Raw genomic sequence first — 19,663 nt, forward strand, 5'->3', positions numbered from 1 at the left:
ATCGTGTGTCAACCCCAGCTCTGTTTTCTTCTCTTGGGGGTTTTCCTCTGCCCTTGCCCTGCAGCTCCTTCTTCCCAGGGTAGAGATTGCAAGATCCTCTTGCTAACATGAATCAGGCAGAAGGCACAGGCCAGACACGTGGCAGCATAAGCCAACTTAGTACCATGGGGCCAATGGCTCTGTCCCAGTTTTACACTGGAAGAGGGGGTGGCCCAAGTGCGGTGTTAGGTAAGCTATGAAATTTGTTGCATAATTTACACGTACTCGACACTGCAGTGAGCATTGAAGGGCTGCTCCTTAAGCTGTTCAAGAGGCAGCAGCTAGAGCGAAGGCACCGTGGTTTGGCGAGTCAACCCTGCTACCTAACTGATGGGATGCCTTAGGGAAACACCACCTTGGTTTCCCCCACGCAAGGCACACAATGTGTATTTAGGCATCCTTTCCTGAAACATGCCCCAAGTGTTATTACAGACACTCCTTTATTGAGGTCACGCCTGTGGCAGCTGATGCTCCTTCATAAACCATCACAAGTAAATCAGTGGCTTTGACTTACAGTGGCAAGATAGTTCTGTTTGATGACAGACTGCTTTAATGTGGCTTTTATCAGCGCCTTTCTCCCAAGATAAGGAGACTGTCAAAAAGATGTCAGCAGTGGTTTAGGGGGAGCTGGATGCTGCTGTTCTAAATTAATAGCAGGACAGCCTCTGTTCACATGTCCTGGTGCAAGGCGCCAGAAGAGGCTTAGCCATAAGGACTGTAGTACTCATGACACCAGTGTATACGCTCCATATTATCAACCCTATTGTCTCCACTAAGTAATCTTCCGAGGGTAGATTAGAGTCCAAGTGAGCTGCATATTCTCTCCCGATAACGGGCTACCTGATGTCACACTGCCCGTGTCTGTCATCTCCCAGCCCAGCCCACTCGGGAAAACAGACCACAACCTGGAGCATGGAGAGTAGAAGGAACATAACCCTGGAAGTTGTTTCAGCCAGCTAGCCATGAAAGGACTGCAGTTTGAGAACAGCTGTGTCTCTAAAAAGACAACAAGAGGTTCCTGTGGATCCACACAGGAGATCACAGCTGAGTGGCATGCCCAGTACTGGAGCTGCAGTGGACCATCACTGTAGACCATGAATTTCCAGGTCCTAACATACCGGTGTGATATAGACCAACGCAGATAGAACGCCCCAGGGAGGGCAGCGCAGGCTTCATTCAGACTTAAAACCACAGTGTGGCTCCTTGCCCGTATCGAGGGAGGTGGGAACGTTAAGGATGGGGGAGTGAACTCCAGACCATTAGGAACAGGGCTAGTAAATACAGACTAGTGATTAAAGGAGCTAGTTGTTATGGGTGCTGTGATAATGTATTGCCATGGGCAAAGAGAGGTGGCATGGGAAGCAGTGAAATAAATCTATATGAAGGAGTTCATTGCCCATGTGAGATTGCATGCATATGCCAGAGCCTGGATCTGGGCTGCTGGCTGCCTTCCCAAACCAGCGCACAACAAGGCAAGAGGGAAATTACAAATCTATTTCCATGAGATTCTGGCAAGGGGAGACAAAATGGGTACCTATTTTTCCTCAGAAGGGAGAGTCCAGCATGTTTTTATTTGCCCATTCAATAAGCCACAGAACCAGAAAAGATATCAGTCTTCTCCCTTGGACAATCTCTTCCTTCTTGTACTGCCGGTGCCTGTGTCTGGCAGGCTGGTTTAGAGACTCCTAAACCTTGAGCTGAGGGACCAAATCCTCCACTGCTTCTTGACAGCACCTCATTTCAGCTGTGCAAGAGGAGGACAGGAGGTATCTGAGCTTGAGCTGCCTTCAGCCAAAGAAGTTGAGTGGTGTCTCTCACTTTGTGCCTGCTCAAGTACATGGACACTGTCACCACCCCCAGCCTCAGGCAGCAACAAGTTTGTCCCTGCTGGCAAGGGCTGTACTGTCAAAGTGCTGAAAGATGACCCCCGAGTCTTTCTGCAGGTCCCTCCTGCCATTCCACCTCCTGCACGGGGAAAGTTGCTTCCCTGGCCAGGAAGCAGTCTGTAGGGATAGCTATGGTCACAAGCCTTCTCCATCACTAATGTCCATTGTCCCTGTGATAGCTACCTGAGGTAAGTGAGTCTTCCTGGCTGTTTCAGACTGCAGTGTGATGCATGAGGGAGCCTTTAAGCTATGGCCACAGCTCTCCTTCTTCATAATCCGAGATAGGTCTCCTTCCTTTTCTTCTCGGGGGAGGATCAGAAAGCTAATCTGTTAAGTTATCTCTAATTCATCCATATATGTTCTCTAATTCATCCATGTATGTAACAGCTCTTTCTCTGAATTGCTGACACAAGATCAGTTCTCATTATGCTGAAGAGAAAGTATAGGGGGTCATTCCTATTCTTGCTTTTAAAATCAGACATGATGAATTCTTATATTGAGTGGCTTTGGGCAAGAAAGTCATCAGCAAAGAAGCAGAGCATGACTATCTATCTGTCTATCTATCTATCTATAGAGTGTGTGTGTTTGTGCGCGCGCACGCGTAGATTGCCTCTGAAAAATAAAATCCTTCTGTATGCTGATTTTTCTGTTTGAGTTTCCAAGACAACAGTGGTTTCACTCAGTGCTGTCCCCATATAACTCCCTGGTCCTCCCTCTTCAGAGACGGCTTCATGTTTTGTAAGGGCACTATTTTTTTCTCCATTTCTGTAGCTTTTCCATACGCTTTTAATCACCCACACTGAATATTCCTACCCCAGGTACCTGTGAACACCAGCACATAGAGAAGTTAGCCCAGAACAAGCTACACCAACAAGGTGTGACCCTGAGGAGACCATCAGCACCTCTAGCGTAAGGGCCCCGCGTGTCGCACGTGGAGTCACTTCACTTATCCCATTTACTTTGTCAATAAACTACTCATGTGGCTGCGGGGTAAAAGTATATTGATGGGCAGGTACCATGCTGTCATGCTGTAAAGATCACACCTTAAGCTGGGATACCTTTTATCTGGGCTAACTTGTTCTGCACCTGTATCCAAAGGCATTCAGAGGCATGAGCTTTCCTCATTAAATTTGTTCTCTGGGAGGCACCTCAATAACAGATAGCAGTGGTTGTGCCCACAGCACGTCGTAGAATTTAGCAGCATTTTTGCTAGACTGGCACAATCACTTAACAGATGTCATTTTTGCGCAGGCAGGTACCAGCAGACGTGTCACTTCGTTTTGCCACTGTCACTGCTTATCCTCTGCAGTTTGGAGTTTCCTGGTAATACAGCTATGCAAGGAAAATCTGCAAAAGCCACACAGCAGTGCCTATTTTCTTCCCCCCTTTCCACTGGGTACAGATACTTCTAGTGTCTGAAGTGCTCATCTGCTGTGAAACACAAACCTGAGGGCTTGTCTTGCTACCCCTTTCCTGGGAAGGGTTGTTCTCCAGCCCCTGGGATCTCACCTGTGGGAAGACTCTCCTAGTTTTCAAGCTATACTCTTCACTATTGTTCCCTTCATTTCCACTGCGAGCATCAGTCCAACTCCTTTCTTCCTTGGCGGAAAACTCAGATCATTTACCAGCTGCACCACTGTCTCCTCCCATGTATCTCCTTTTCTGTCCCACAGCAAGTGTTGCCATGAAAAATCTTGAACAGTAGGGTTCAGGAAACTGCAGCAGGATATTCCAGGAAATCAAGGACAAAAATACTGGTAAGAGGTAGTGGCTCAGTGATTTGAAGGAGGTTTCTTCTCCACCTTTCATAGTAGCTCGTGTTCCTCATCAGTCCAGAAGATCAAACTCGCTGTCTGCCTGATGGGACGTGAGTGCATGAATGCTGGTGGGATATAAGCAAGTGCTTATGAAAGCAGCCCAGTTCCTGGGGTGTTACAAGAAAGCACAAGAACAGAATTTAATAGCTGCATATTCTGCGAAGAAGCTGTGAATCAGATGTTCCTGTTATCTTTTTTTCCAGGCTTTATTTTGCTTCTGTTTCAAAGAAAAAGCAGCAGAAAACCAGACTCCAGCTCCAGGACTGGTTTAGAGCAGCTTAGATTTAGTGCATTCAGAAACCTATCCGAGTTTCACTGGGGCATGTGCAGCTCTGAGAAATTCCCTCGGAAATGGAGTCTCCCCTCCAGAAAGTTCGAGAAAATGCTTATATTTAGGGTTGAGGAAAAGTCAACAAAAATAGAGATGTTCCAAAACATTGTCTGAAGGTTATGTATAGCAGTAGAGGTGGAAAAGTGATATGCAGCATTGCTAGCCATTGCTTTGCCCATTGACTTGCTGTGGGATATAGGGCAAAATGTGTCGCAGTGACCCCATCCATGAAATGTACATGACAAGTCACAGGAAATCTGAAATATTACATTCATATTTTTATAATCCATTGACATCTTCCACAGAAATTGTTACAAATGGACAAAATATTTTTTTATCTTAGTCTTACTGTTTAAGGGGATTAGAAATAATGAGACGATTAAGAGAACAGATCTGTTGAGATGTCCAGATTTCAATCTGATCTTGAACTTGGTACACATACCTTTGATGTGTAAAGTCATTGACTTCTGAATTTGAGAACTATTTGGGGAACCTGTAGTGCCTTTAGGATACAGGAAGAACAAGGGTTTGGACCACAACACATACAGGCCCAGGCAATCTGCCCCTTTCAGTCAGCCACCTCAATTACGTCTGAGAATTTTATGCATTCTTTACCAAAAAAACCTAAAAGTAGCTAGTGTCACACCACAAACAAGGGAACTATATTTGGTAATCAGATGTCCTTAGCCATATTGTGACATTGGCCACTACAGAAAATCGCTCCGGAAACCTCCATCAGCCTGAGAGATCCTTGATCTTCTAGCACAATAAGCAAGTTATTACAGCTATCCACTGTTCCTGCAGAACAGCAAGCAATCCGATCAGCTAAGAAGCACGCGTGTACTCTTTCAGTTCCCAGAAGCGCTGTATGCAAGACTAACAGCAAAATGGCTTTGTCTACGGGAGCGTGCCTTAGGATCACGCATCGTAAATCTGTGCCCTAACCTAACTTTGACTGTGTGTGTTTATAAATTGCAGGAGATGAAACACAAAGAAAAAGATAAATAATAACAAATAGAAATGAAATAAATAATTAAAATTCTAGGAGTCATAGAGAAAGAAATGCCTCAATCTGCAGCATTATTGCACAGCCCGGACCCAACTGATGCAAAACTGCAATGTGGGAGCAGTTTAGCTCACCTCTTTTGCCAGCCTTGACTTGAAGGGGGGTAGCTGAGGAGATTGGGAAGGGGACAGTTTGATTCTCAGCTTCTGACAAACAGCATGGCAATAGCTACTTACCTGAGATAAAAAAGCTGCATATGAAAAGCCCTTTCCCAAAGAGGGCAAAGCCCAATCTGAAGACACTCCTCCTATGAAGACAAGTCCTGCCCACTTTCTGTGGTCACACGACTTTATGTGGAGCATCAGGATTTACAGAGCATTTGCCTTATATGTTAACAAAGAGTCGGTTTTCAAGTTGCAGGCTCAAATTTTAAGAGAGCTAGAGATTTTTATATTGTGCTTTAAAGCACTTTATAGAGTTCAAGAGCAGATTAAACTGCCCTATAGGTATGAAAAAAATTATATGTTTTGGCTGGATTTTGTCTAATCACACTTCAGAAGAGGGTCAGGCACAGCCCAAGTCGTCTGTCAGTTCTGTTCACACCTGACTGTCACTAGCAAGTGCAAAGGTCTTTAATGTCACTATCAGGCGAGGGAGGAAACAATGCACAGTGCAAAATGGCTCACAGTGAGTCACTTGCAGCTACATGTACAACTGGCAGCCTCAAGAAGGAAGCATGTGCTTGTTGTGTGATACTGAATTTACTACTGTTGGATTAACATATTTTTTTCCCCCTATTCTTGCAATAGCTTACTATGAGATTTACAATGTCATGTGAAGACCCCTTTTATAAACTGCTGCCTGTAACAGCTGAAACAATGAAAATCACCAAAGACAAGCTGAGTTCTGGCTCAGAATTTTAATGCATTTTACATGTGGGATTTTATATGGGAGCAGCTTTTTGCAGTCCCTGTTTAGAAATCACAGTTGAAGCTTTCACCCAGATAAAGCCAACAGTGTCAACTTTTATGTTAAGCCAGTATTTCTGATGTAATAATTACAGACCAAGTTGACATAAGAACTGAAGGGCAGATATCCTGGGTTACATCAAAGGTCCATCTAGCCAGGAACCTTTGTCCAGCAGTGACTGGAAGAAACTACTTGGAGAGTGCTTGTTCTTAAGAGACCAAATATCAAATGTATATCTGGAACATCCAGAAAACCCTGGCAATAACCTTCAGCAGACTGCAACTGGGATTTCCTGAGCTATTGATGACTTCTTTATAACTGTCAGTAGGTTCCTCTTCCCTAAACTAGTCCAGGCCCCTCTGAAGCCCATGTGAGCAAGCACATAACATCTGCAGCAAAATATCTCCACACATGAACCACATGTTTGAAGAACAATATGTTCAAAGAACCGTGTCCTTTTAATGGCTCTGTTTCAGCTGCTAGCTTAATTCAGTGCCCTCTGCTTCTCCCACCAGCGAGCAACCATTCTCCATGCCATTCGTGAGACACCAGACAGGGCCCCGGTTCACCCCTGGGCACAGCTCTCCCAGTAGGTGCAGAAAGTCCCCAAACCACCCACACTTATCCCAAACCCAGGAGCTCCCTTAAGCTCTCAATCTAATCCAGGCCCATTATGAAAAGGAAGAGTCAGGATATCTGAGTCCTCACTGCTGGTGTAGCTCATTGCAGTTCTTGACCACCCTTGTGGATTGACACCTGCTTCTTTAACCCCCTTTGGCACCCTACCTAACCCCTGCAGGGGCCCAGGGTCCCAGGGCCCAAGCACGTGCCCATTACCATGGGGGATCCTGGTGCCAGCCACGCTCTGTGGGCTACTTTGAGGTTACAAATGAAAAGCACCTTTTACTCCATCGTATGCCTCAAAGTCAAAGGCCCCAAAGATATTTGCCTTTGTCCTGTATCTCCTTTCAGCTCCAACTCTTCGTTTGCTCCAAAGGAGCCAAGGGGGGAGGGTGTACCAGGGAGGCAGGTTACTGGACTGGAAAAGACAGGGTGAGCAGAACACATCCCATGTGAGTAAATAACAAGAAGGATGCTGCAAATGCTTCATTCAAATCAGAGGGTGAGTAAGCTGAGCTGAGGGCTGAGCAGTGAACATCTCTCTCCGTATCTATTCACAGATCAGCCCAACAGGATCCAGTACCTACTGTTCTGGAATAATTCTGAGCCTAATTTCAGGGGTGGTGCAGGAAGCAGTTATGATCAGATGTGCTGAACAAGCGGTACAAACCTTAGCCTGTGGAGCTGAGCTTATTCTCCCTTATATCACTTCTCCCCCATTAGCCAAAGGTTAAAATAAAGTCAGGATAAGGCTTTTTTGTTGTTGTTGTTGTTGGAAAACGGGAGAAAACAACATTCTCTTGGTGTTATCTGTCAGCTTCTCTCACACAAACACCAGCAGCGTCCACACGTACTCACAGACACACGCAGAGCATCTACTTAAAAGGAGGGAGCACTGTGAAAAGCTCAGCAATCTGTACTCATTTTCTGCCCTCAGGATCACAGAAAATACAGCTCATGAAGTCCATCCCCTGCCCCAGAGCAGGGTCAGTATTTGCATAAACTTTCCCTAACAGATGATTGTCCTACCTGTTCTGAAAAACCTCTGGTGGTGGCAGTCTTCCCAGGCCATCTATTCCTGACCTCGCGTACATTTTCTTTAGCCTAAAAATTTGTCCTAGTGTTTAGCCTAAGTCTCCTTCACTGCAATTTAATACTCCTTTCCGTACCCTCAGTGGAAAAAAGGACTATTGTATCCCCTTTCTCTTAGTAGCAATTTCCTGTATATTTGAAGAGGTACGTTTTCCTAGTGCTTCCCTCTAGACCCAGTCTTTTCTTCTTTAGCCCAAACAACCATAAATCTTTCGGTCTTCCCTCACAGGTTGTTTTCTAGACCTCAGATCATTTTTATTCTTCTTCTCTGCTGTCACCACCAAATAGCCTGCATCTTTCTTTGCATGCAGCATGCAACGCTGGCTGCGGTGCTTCAGCAAGGCTTTGCCACCACAGAGCAGATCATGGCCTCCCGTGTTACGTGCCTCTTTGTTATAGCCTGGTAGGATATCTGGTGCCTGCTCTTTTTTGTGGCAGTGTGGCCTTTACAGAATATGCATAAGAATCTTCAAGTCTTGCTAGATGGGACAAATAGTTCACACTTCAAGAGGCAGAGGTGACAAAGTACAGAGGCCAAGTAGGATAAAAGGCAGAGCTTGTGGACTTATGTCTTGATCTGGGGAAATGATTATTTACTTGTACAATTTTCTGGCACAACTGGAACATCGTATTGTATTTTGAACACCGCATTGTATTTTGGATGCTGAAAGCCAGGGAGAGATTGACAGCATTAAAGAGAAAATCATTGAAGGACAACAAAAATGATTAAGAAGCAAGAGAGAGAAAAATTAAAAAGACGTCATTCTCTATAATTTAATCAAGCCATAATTTCAAGAGAGGATTATAGGCTTAAACAAGCCTCAAAGACGGAAACACAAACAATGCAATGGTTTGGGGTATTAAAGGACAGCAAGCAGATGGTCATAAGTGAATGCATTGACATGAAATTAGTGAAAATACCACTTCAGCGTAACCTGGGAGAGAATGGAATTTATTAGGCAGTGGAATAATTTCCACAAAAAGTGATGGAAGCCCCACTGGTTGCAGTGTTTGAAGCCAAACTGGACACAAAAAATAGTCAGTGGACAGCAAGGAAAGGTCACAGGAGCAATTAGGGCTGGATCATTTTCTCTAGGGGCTACTGTTCCTGTTTTCAAAGAAGAAAATGTATAGATTATGTATATATCAACAGAAAGACTCCTCTACTATGTCTTCAGCCTAACTGATGGAAAGTTCATGCAAGAGATTTTGGAGGTGTCTTGATAAGCAAGGAGACTAATCTGTAGGCCAGTGAGATGAGCAAGAATCCCTGTTCTGACTTTGGTGGAATTAGGGAAAACCCAAAGAAAAGTACCTCAGGACACCTAAGGCAGATGGCAGGTTTTGTGTTATGTCTAAGCTTCTCACAGACAAGAATAATTTGCTACTGATACATCAGGAGCTGAGTAAAGCAAATATGACAGCAAGGAGGCAGGTGAATATTTTCCTCTGTTTTTGCTGAATCATTTATTTCCCGTGAGCCACACCTTCTGGGACGCCAAAACTATCAGTGAATTCAAGCTGAATTTGCCCAATAATTTCACATGAAATGAGACTAAGGTGGGGGAAGACACCATGTCAGCAGGGAGATGAGTGGGACACTTCCAGTTTTTATTTGTAAGATCCTCTCATAAACAAGACAGGAAGGAAAGCCTGGGTGCACCGAAGTGTCACAGCAGAAGCAGCCAGCCACCCTCCTTCCCTGGCAGCGACAGCATCTTCTCGGCACAGATGTAGCATCAGCCTCCAGCGGAGGAGGCGTTTGAACCCACACCTTTTCCACTCCCAAAGAGAAGGGCTTAGTCACCAGACGGAGATGCTCTGAACTAGGCTACTGCTGGTCTTTTTGGCTGCAGTTGTCCCACTTTGCACTGACACGCGGAGAAGGAGAAAAATAAACATTTGCGTTTATTTGGCCCTCATGTGACAAAGTCCTCAGCAGCGACAAGGACATTATGCATTCTTGCTTTCCCACAGCTGGCTCTTGTCCTTGCACCGTCACATTGTGAACCAGGGTGGGGAAGTAGTGCCTTGGCTTAAAAATAACCTGCCGAAATATAAACTGTGCTTTTAAAGCCCTGTAGATCCTTTGATGTGCTTCATAACCCAGCTGCCCAAAGACCTGTGCTGTCACAAGCAGTAACAGTGGAAAAAGACACCAGAAGATAAAGACAAGACTCTATCAAAGATGGGGGAAGAGTTGTTGCTGTCTCACCGCTCAGGAAAAGCTGTTTAACCATTGGAATGATAAGGAAAAGTCAGAGGAACCCAGAAAAGGTGATGGCAGAGAAGTGTATGGTCCAGCAGCTGCATGTGGAAAGAGAAGACCTCGTCCGCTCACACCATGACCACTGATGTTGTGGGATGGTGCTGGAGAAGGGTACATCCCAAACAATTAGGTATCAAACATTTATATTCCCCCTATAGCTGGGAAAATGGTCTAGCTTTCCTCCAGCTTTTGCAGCCTTCTCCCAAAATCTGGTGTGATGCCCCGCAGTCCAAGTAAAATGCTTTTTTGATAAGAGTGACAAGGAAAGTTAGGATTTCCTGAGGAAAACCCCAGTCCCTGCTACTTCGTGCTGTATTTATATATGTTCAGGCTCACATGCATACCCTTCATCTCCTGACCTGCAGTTAAGACCGAATTACAAATCACGGGGTGGCAGCCCTTCAGAGACAGGCCAAGCCAGCGCTGCATTAAAACCAGAGCGCAGAGCACCCTCAGCCTGACCTGTCAAGAGATATCATGCTCATCTTCCCGGAGAAAGGCAGGGCTTCATAACTCACATCAGGCGGCGACTCTCAGGCCCTGGACATCTATGCCCTGAGCGAGTGAGCTAGTTTAGTTTTTGTCACAGGTGTTTTATTTGTTTGGCAAGAACTGCTGGAGTAAAATGCTGTTAGCACATCAGCAGGCTTGTCACTTCCTCCCCGTCACATCAATCAGAGAGTCTCCATGGACCCGGGCTGCCTCGCCGTGCGTCTCGGCGCGGGAACAGAGACTCTTTTCCCCTCGCATCGCTCCTCCCCGTTGTGAATGAGCAGCCGGGTTGTTCTCCTACGCACCGCAGGAAGGCAGGAGACAGGAGCCACCGAGCCCTGCTGTGCAGAGGAGAAGCTCGAGATGTTGCAGAACAAGGAGGGTCAGTGAAGCCGCATCCTTCATTATGCCTGGATTTGTAATCAAGGCTGATTCCAGACAGTATAGTTAATCCACGCTCCCCGAATCTCAGCTGGAAGAAAATGGATTAGCTTTACTGACTTCACTGAAGCCAAAGCAATTTACCCTGGCTGAGGATCTGATTCTTATCCTGGCCGTCAGTATACTGCGTGTGTTTCAGCCTACAGCACAAAAGCAGGATTTTTCGAGCTGACCGGGGGTCAAAGATGGCCCTTTGGCTGGAGGGACGCAGCAGAGACAAATCCCGGCAGTGCAATTTCAAGATGCTGTGAGAAACGCAATGCCAGGGAAAATGAAAGCCCCGTGTTATCTCATGTGTAAAACAGCCACCATCTCCCACCCCGGCATCAGCAGCTGAGGCACCTTTCCTACCAGCACAGCTGGCGGCTCCCTCAGTGAGGGCAAGCCAGCATAGATCCTGGCCACAGTGGAGAGATGATAAGCGGTACTGCAGGGCACACTGCGGGGAACACAGGAGGTTATAAATTAAGGTCTTCCTAATTAGAAAGCAGCCAGAAGCAGACAAGCACACACAGATTCCTGGTCCGGGGGAAACTGCTCTCCGACAGGTTAAGGTAATGTTAAAAGACAAACCGTCACACAGGAGATGGCGAAGGACACACCAATGGACGCAGCAGCAGGTGCGCGTACAGCACTGCCAGCTGCAGAAAGCCATAAGTAAGGGCCAAAGAAGAGGCCAGAGTCAGAAAAAGACAGGCGGATAATGGCAGAGGATATTGAGAGTACAGGAGCAATTCTGAACTGTGGCCCAAGATGATTAGGAAGTGAGAGAAGATGTCAGAATATGAGTAAAGTGTTAGCACGCTCTGCCTAGGAAATCCATGTAGCTGGGGCTCTGTAAAACAGAAATGCGCAATTGTCCGGGTCAGGAAATGTACAGCCTAAAGGATCTCAGCGGGGTAAATCCCTGTAGCAAAGGACAAAGGAGTGGAATTATGGAGATTCTACGGTTCCTAGCTGGAGATGTGGTGCTAAACCAAACTAAACACCTTGGGGATGGGGGGCACATGCTTTTGTGGGATTTTAAAATAAAAGCAATTGCAGCTGCAAGGACGAAGATGTTTTCTGGGATGTGCAGGTACTAGAGGTTCTGGTGCAGAAGGAAGAGTGCCCTTCCCAGACAGCCCTTCTTGGGTATCGAGTGGCAAGGGAATGGCTACGATGCTGCACCCTCTCCATGTCACAGCCAGATCCAGCCCTTGTGAGGACGCAGACGCAAAGAGGAGAGAGTAAAGGAAAATCTCTGAGGGAAAACGGGGCGGGGGGGTGGGGGGGAGATCCTGTGACATAAAACTGGCTTAGATAAAGTATTCAAAAGTGCTCAATAGGAAAAGACCAAATAGGACCTAATAATATTCTCTTAATGAGGCAATTTAACTGCCTGTAATTCCGTGTCCTGTGCATTGTGCTCTCCCAGCACAGAAGTTCAAAGGGTTGTCACAACAGGCCCTCAAAGGAGGTTTTTTATAATGAGTGATATTTCTTGGGGACTCAGTATGGGGCAGATATGCTGAGGAGAACAGGAAAAAGGAAAATGTAGGATAAACTGAAAAATTAGTCATCAAGCTAGTCACTGAGCCATATTGCTGCTTACTGTAAAGCAGCACTAAAATCAGTGGCACTCTCCCATAGACTCTGGTCAGTTCTGGTTTAAAAGCAGATGCAATTCAAATATAGTTTGACATCTTTAGCAAAGGGACTTTAGAGGGTTTTGTCTCCTCAGCTCCCCCGTGAGCAACTGTTTCCTCACCGCGAGAGGAAAATAAGGCTTTCCCAGCCCAACTTGAAGGGAAGGCCTGGATTCAATTAACTGGCAGAGAAAATGCTTTCTCTGTCTCTCTTGCTCTCTGTCTCCCCTCTTTCCTTAAGACAGTGGCTGTCCTTACACATGAAGGTCACCCAAGGCATGGGAGTCAGGGGAAAGGTACAGAGCAGGGGAGGCTCGTGCTGCAGCAGCTGCCACCTCAGTAACCTCCACAAACACAAACATCAATTGTGCAGAGAACGGTAACTGCTTAAAATAGGTTAAAAAATAAAGCCTGGTTATTTAATTTAGCCTACATGCTAGGTGGGTCAATATCTATCACTCTCTCCCCATCCTTCTTCCCCGCCCCTCAGGTCTCTAAGGGCAGAGGTTTAAGTCCCAGCTGAGGAAACAGGGCATGCTTCATTTAGTAGCACCGCAGCAGGACTGCTGGGGATGTCATGCTTCTGATGAGACATTAAATCAAGGTAAACACTAATCTTATAGGCATCACTGCTTAAGAAGCGCAGGAAGAAAAAAATAACAAAACCTTCATGGCTCTTGTGCTTTGACCTCTCACTCCAGTGGGATTCCTCAAGGTGAGTAAGCCCAAATGTATGTGGAACAGGAGGTATCGAGTTTTCTGACTTCCTGCTTCTGCTTTTCTTCATCTGCTCTAGGGGAGATTTATTGTGAATAAAGGGGTTCTGTTAAACAAAATCTTCATCAACAAGAGCAAGCAGATACGGTCCCAAGACCCTATTTAGCGTCCAAGCCGCAAGATCATCCTCTCTTCTTCTCTGCATCCCTCACTCCATTTCTCCTTGCTCTACAACCCCCCCTCTCTGCCTTCCACCGCCCCAGCACACAGGTGTGTCGTCCCCCCCCCGCCTATGCCCTGGACATCATGGGCCATTTTTCCTAGCTGATGATTTCAAACCCTGCTAGAAGGTCTGCAGCTCAGGTCGAGCTGAACCTGCACAGCCATACAACAACTTGTTTCTTTTACAGGTAAGAAACAACAAGGAAGACAGCTGCAGTATTTCAGCCTGTTCTTCCCTCTTTCCCAGCCAACTCCCAAACCCTCTCCCTGCACAGGCACGATTTTCTTTTTGAAATAATCTTGATGCACCTGGTAATTGCTGGAATTCCTGAGTGTAATGGTTCAACAATAATTATCTCTTTTTTTCACGCTTTAGACTAAATCTTGTTTAATAAAATTGCTGCTCTGGGTGGGAGACTGAGCTGTCCCACAGGCAAACAAGGAAGGAAATTATTTATTGCTATCAGTGTCCTTACAGAGGCTTCCTCACTTGCTGTAGGTGTGAGTGAAGAGAGCATAGGGTAGCGGGTTAGATCCTGTCTGTATAAATAAACAATAAATTAATTGGGTTGCCCTCTTCCGTTCCCCTCATTTTCTGTAAAAAAAAATACCCCAACAATTCAGCCCTACTTTTATGTTTTATTACAGGTCTCAAGCAAGAAATCACATCCAGCAAATTCTGTAACTGATCATGCCAAAGTAGAGATGAAAATGTTGCAATATTTAGTCCTAGGCTTCATTTAGTCTTAGATCCAAGGGACTCTTCCAGTAGCCTTTGCTGCCCCTGGTGTGGTCCTCCTCTCACTTCGATGCCAGCAGGCATCATAGTCAAAATACCCTACACAGACCGTGACCATTTAGGAGCCAGGACAGGTTGCACAGGGGGAGCAGGGAGCTGTGATTTCACAGCGGGGTGAAGAATCCAAATCCAGCCTCAGTTTGCTCCTTGGGGTGGTTGCGAGACGAAGGCGAGCTAGCAGGTAGGGTCCCATCTCCGTAGCAGGTACACGTGCAGTGACAGGGCACAGGTACTACTCTGCCCATCGTATGTGACAAAGGCCCATATGTGACAGTCCAGTGCAGGTGCAGCTGTAGCCTGCCACAAGCACCGCCCCAGCGATGGGCAGAGAGAGGTTTCCTCTAAGGAGGCAGGCAGAAGGGCCAGGGGAAGGAAGAGAAAAATATACCACTTTAATATTTTTAGTTATAATTTTTGATGGGTAAAAGAGAATTTGGAGAATGTAGCTCTGAGGAGAAGGATCTGGGGGTCGTGGTAGACAGTAAACTATCCATGGCCCAGCAATGTGCCCTTGTTGCCAAAAAGGCCAATGGAATCCTGGGCTGCATAGGGAAGAGTGTGGCCAGTAGGTCGAGGGAGGTCATTCTCCCCCTATACTCTGCACTGGTGAGGCCACAACTGGAATACTGTGTCCAGTTTTGGGCTCCCCAGTTCAAGAGGGACAGGGAACTGCTGGAGCGAGTCCAGCGAAGAGCAACTAAGATGATTAAGGGCTTGGAGCATCTCCCTTATGAGGAAAGGCTGAGAGAGCTGGGGCTCTTTAGCCTGGAGAAGGCTGAGGGGAGACCTTATTATGGCGTACAAATATCTAAAGGGTGGGTTGAAGGAGGATGGAGCCAGGTTCTTTTCAATGGTTCCCAGTGACAGGACGAGGGGTAACGGGCACAAGTTAGTACACAGGAAGTTCCGTTCAAATACACGGAAAAACTTCTTTACAGTGAGGGTGACAGAGCACTGGAACAGGCTGCCCAGGGAGGTTGTGGAGTCCCCTTCTCTGGAGATTTTCAAGACCCGCCTGGATGCAGTCCTGAGTAATGTGCTCTGGGCAATCCTGCTTTAGCAGGGGAGTTAGACTAGATGATCTCTAGAGGCCCCTTCCAACTCTGAAAATTCCGTGATTCTGTGACTTTTGATACCATCACTTTGTGAGAAACAAACAGCCCCCCTCAGTCTGCCTCCATCATGTGGAATTAACAGACAGAGCTAAAGCCAAAGCTACTGATTTCATTAGGCTTACACATGGGATGAATTTCTCTCTGCATACCGAGCGTGTCATTGAACATGCCTAAAGCTTTCTTTTGACTGAGTCTCTTCAGTGACCTCCCTAAACTCCTTGGACAGGCAGTATTCACCTCTGAAGAGCCTTAGACTTGCTCCTGGAGCCCCTCCATCTGGCTTTCATCACCTTCCAGGCTCGTGAACTGCTCATCCAGAAACCCTGTGCTCCATATTTACTGAGTCCTAAGCTCCCTCTCCCTGAAACCTTGCTACTACCACAGGTCATTCACTTCTTGATAGCCTCTCTCTCTCTCCTCTCTCTCAGCTCATACCTTAATTCTGCTCTTTTTTCTCCTTTTAACTTAACCTGCGGGGGACCTTCATGTGCATGTGTGATCCCATTCCAGGGACTCTGAAATATCTTTCTCCATCCTGGACCTCTCCACAATCTTCATTCCCACATTTGTCCCTCAACACCTCTTTAAGGTTGGCTTATATTTATCAGGCTCCATGCCAAAATCTTCTCCACTAGTGTTGCTACTCACCCTTGCTAATAAGGCTTCTGTCCTCACATCATCTGAGCCTGACACACAGGAGTCACCCTGGACCCTCTCCTGTTGCAGAAGATGGTTGACTCCTTTAGCGTCATCCTTTATTCTTTGCATCTGCCACTTTTAAATCCCTCCCAGACCCACCAAGATGTTACTAGCAGTAAAATTTGTCTCCCGCCTTCATGGTGACTTTGTCATTTTTTCCATCCTTCCAGTCATCCAATTTTGTCTGCAGGTCTGCTCCAGGACACGCCACCATGCCCTACTAGTGCAAGATGGTGCCTAGAAGAACCAGGCAGGAAAGAGGTTGATACGATTCTCAGCCAAGCTGGAAAAACCACCGAGAAAGTTTATGAACCCCCTGGGAAGTCTGAGCAGCTTTATGCATCTCCCTGGTGACTCCTCCTGCCTTACTGAGCATCAGAGGTTTGACTTGGGAATATCACTGACCAGCTCCCTTGGGAACAATGTGCAGGTCTCTCAGGTCCAAGGGTGCCCACATGGAGAGTTCACATGCCCTCTCATTCCCACCTGCCTCTGCCTGAGAAGGATATCATGAAATTATTTTGGCTGGATTATTTAGTGCTGCAAAAGCCTTTGCTGCCAGGTCTGCATCAGCAAACTTAACGTACACCCCTCGTCCCTAAGCTTATCTGCCCCATCGGGACTTGAGTGCCTTTCAGGCACTACGTCTATGGGTGGCTGCCTTTGTACCAGCCGAAGATGACAGGAGAGCGGACTGAATGTGAGTGAGAGAGTATTCACGCAAATCTGCATGACGTGAACCCGTTGTCCCTGTGCCTGTGCACGCGTGCTCTGGCGCACAAAAGCGCCCGCGCCTGCCGGTACGCGTGCCCTCCCCTCTCTCCTTTTACACCCGGCACCCCCACGCTCTCCCCGGCGTCTCCCCTCCTGCCAGCTGCTCTCCCATTCACGTTCGTAGCTGTGCCCACGGACACACTCTCCGCACACAGACCCCCTCTTTTTCTCACGGGCACACCCTCTCCCTCGCACGCGCTCTCCCTTTGTCTCTCCTTTCGCAGCCGCAGACACTCTTCCATTTTAAAACTACATCTTCCCCCACCGCCCCCACCACCCCGGGTCTGGCCTTGAGCTCCTGAGATGAAAGGAGCTTGTTCCTACCTAGGACGAAATGTTACTGCTCCATTTGAAAAATAAATATATATATATATCTTTTCTTTTCTTTTCTGCTAAGCCACTGAAAGGCGGAGGCTGGGATCGCCTTACGGTGCAGACAACGTGCCCGTTGGTGAGGCAGTCCAGAGCACTTTTACCACGCAGAGTAACAGACCCTTTGGTGAAGGATCGGGACTGTCGTTCATTAGGAGAATAGTGAAACAGCCCGAAAGCTTCGTCACTGCACTGCAGCAAGGAGTGAGCAAAATAGGGCTCCAGAGCCCTTTTCCGCTACGAGAGAAAGAAAAAATCACCAGCACTGCCTCCCAAGGGCTGCGGATGCGGTTGCCATGGCAACGCTACATCTGAGTCAGAACTATTAAGGATCACCATGGCAACAAGTGTCTCACTTGCCATTTCCAGAGAGCTGACGGGAAGGGTTTGGACTGGAACCATCACCCCACAAGGAAAGGGGCAGGGTGGGAAGCATGGCCTGGCGTGTCCCGGAGACTGCCTGGAGCCTCACCCTGGGGTACCTCCTCCCAGACCCCATGCCCCCCACCCCAGCATCGCCAGCTTCCATGGAGCCCCAACGTTGGTGCAACAGCCTCTGCGCTCCAACGTGACCACGCCGGGGGGTGTCGTACCCTGACGGGATGAGGCGAAGGCGGGGTTCAGGGCGGTTGTGGTGAGCTGACTCTCCCTGTAAAGAAGCCTCTCGAATAAGCAGGTTTTTTTAACCCATAAACTCCAGACAAAGGAGGAGACAAAGCTCCCCGCTGTCTGCCGGCTCTCACCCTCCCCTCCGCGCAGAAGCCTTCATGCTCCTGTGAATATTGAGCGGAGACAGAAGCCCGGAGGGATTTGCATTCCACACTTGCCAGCAAATGAGCAACAGGAAGATCACACCGAGACCCCGGCACCGTGCGATTACCAATATGTGCACTAGATGTACACTCACTGCAGAGCCTGAAATTGCTCCTTTCCCGCTCTTTCCCTGTGGAGAGGAACCAGGCGCTGTCTTTGCGGTCACAATGTCAGCGCCGTCTGGAGGCAGGTAGCCCTGGGTCCTGCACTTAGAAGAACCACCGCGACCGCGCGTAGCAGGTTGATGGCGTGGCAGACCTGACCCCCCGCCACCCCCCATGCGTGCGGTGCCATGAAGTCCAATACATGTGTACATGGAGGGAACGGCTCTGCATTTTGCAGTGCGAGGTGCATGTCACTGTCGCACAGACCGGCAGTTTGAGCTCGTGCAGGCAATGTATAGAGGTACTTTGGAAATGCACGCAGAGCTTTGAGCACCTACATATTTCCTCGTGGGAAGTTAGGTGTGGGGAGCACAGACTCTGGCCTGCAGGGGAGGAAAGAAAGCATCCCCGAGACATCCATGTTGCAGTTCTCTCCCCTACCATATCCAAAGGTACTCTCACTGCTCTTCTGCTGTAGGACCATCTGAGATGCTAGCAACACAACTCCGGCAGAAAATACATGGGAATCTCAAGTTTCTTAGCCCAGGCAAGGCATTAAGCACCTCTAGGCCTTGGGACTTTGCCTCACCTACCTTTCTTTCTCAGTGCTCAGCCTCTGCCCCACCCACCACACAAACTCCCCACATGGCACCTATGCACCAGGGAGTGCTTGTTGGAAAATGTACTGGTACAGGAATAGATCACCTACAGGGCAGAAAAGGCATAGTTTTACATGACGAGGGCTGCCCAGGTTTATGGGGTCTCCTACCAGCTCGTTAGGCTGGTAGGAGTGCCTGCCTGTTCCCGCATCCCTCCGACCCATATTCAGGACAGATGTCCATTGATAAAGCCCGCTGAAGAGCAACCTGCATCTTTCAGCCACTGCCGCATCCCTGGAAAGGAGAAGCCATCCAATCCAGATGTGTCAGAGCCACCAGATGTGTTGGTGGGTCCTTGATGGCTGGGACTGCGCCAGGTCATCTCTCACTCTGTCCTGAGCCAGAGCGACATGCACAGCCCAGGATGTGGCATGCTGCTTTTTACAGGACTGGGGTTTATGACCCTGGCACCCCTGGTGTTGCTTTTTTTTCTCCATGACTCACACAGCCCTGGCAGATCCTGTTACCAGAAAAGAGCATCCATACTGTCCCCCTTCCTCCGCCTCCTCCTTGCACCATCCTACCTCCTTGAGTTTCAGTACAGCACCCTGCTGGTGGCTACAGCACACCATTGACCCCTAAACAGGCCCAGACAAACCTGCTCCAGTAGAAAGGCTCCCTTTTATTTTTTCCTGGTGAAAACATTAGGTTTCAGGAAACATGAGGCAGAATGAGTTGCTTGTTGCTCCCTGTTTGTCACTACTGAACCTGCCTTTACCTTTGAGCTCTCTCAAGTCGAGTTGTAATGCGGCTCCCCGCTGGCAGCCCTCTCGCCTGGAGCTATTGCAATTTGAGTGA

General features: G+C 47.7%; 1 protein-coding gene across 1 annotated transcript in view; it reads right to left on the reverse strand.

Annotated features, from left to right (window-relative positions):
* The window catches only part of GAP43 (growth associated protein 43), a gene marked incomplete at both ends in the record, with an annotated part of 154,851 nt that extends 135,414 nt beyond the window's left edge, over positions 1–19,437 (reverse strand). The window contains 3 exons of the mRNA XM_082486351.1: positions 17,347–17,526; positions 18,033–18,062; positions 19,390–19,437. Of these exons, the coding sequence (XP_082342477.1) occupies positions 17,347–17,526; positions 18,033–18,062; positions 19,390–19,437 (258 nt within the window). The remainder of the gene's footprint in view (positions 1–17,346; positions 17,527–18,032; positions 18,063–19,389) is intronic.
* Positions 19,438–19,663: the final 226 nt, after the last annotated feature.

The sequence above is a fragment of the Vanellus vanellus genome (genome assembly GCF_965231255.1).
Source record: "Vanellus vanellus genome assembly, chromosome: 1".
Classification (NCBI taxonomy): Eukaryota; Metazoa; Chordata; class Aves; order Charadriiformes; family Charadriidae; genus Vanellus; species Vanellus vanellus.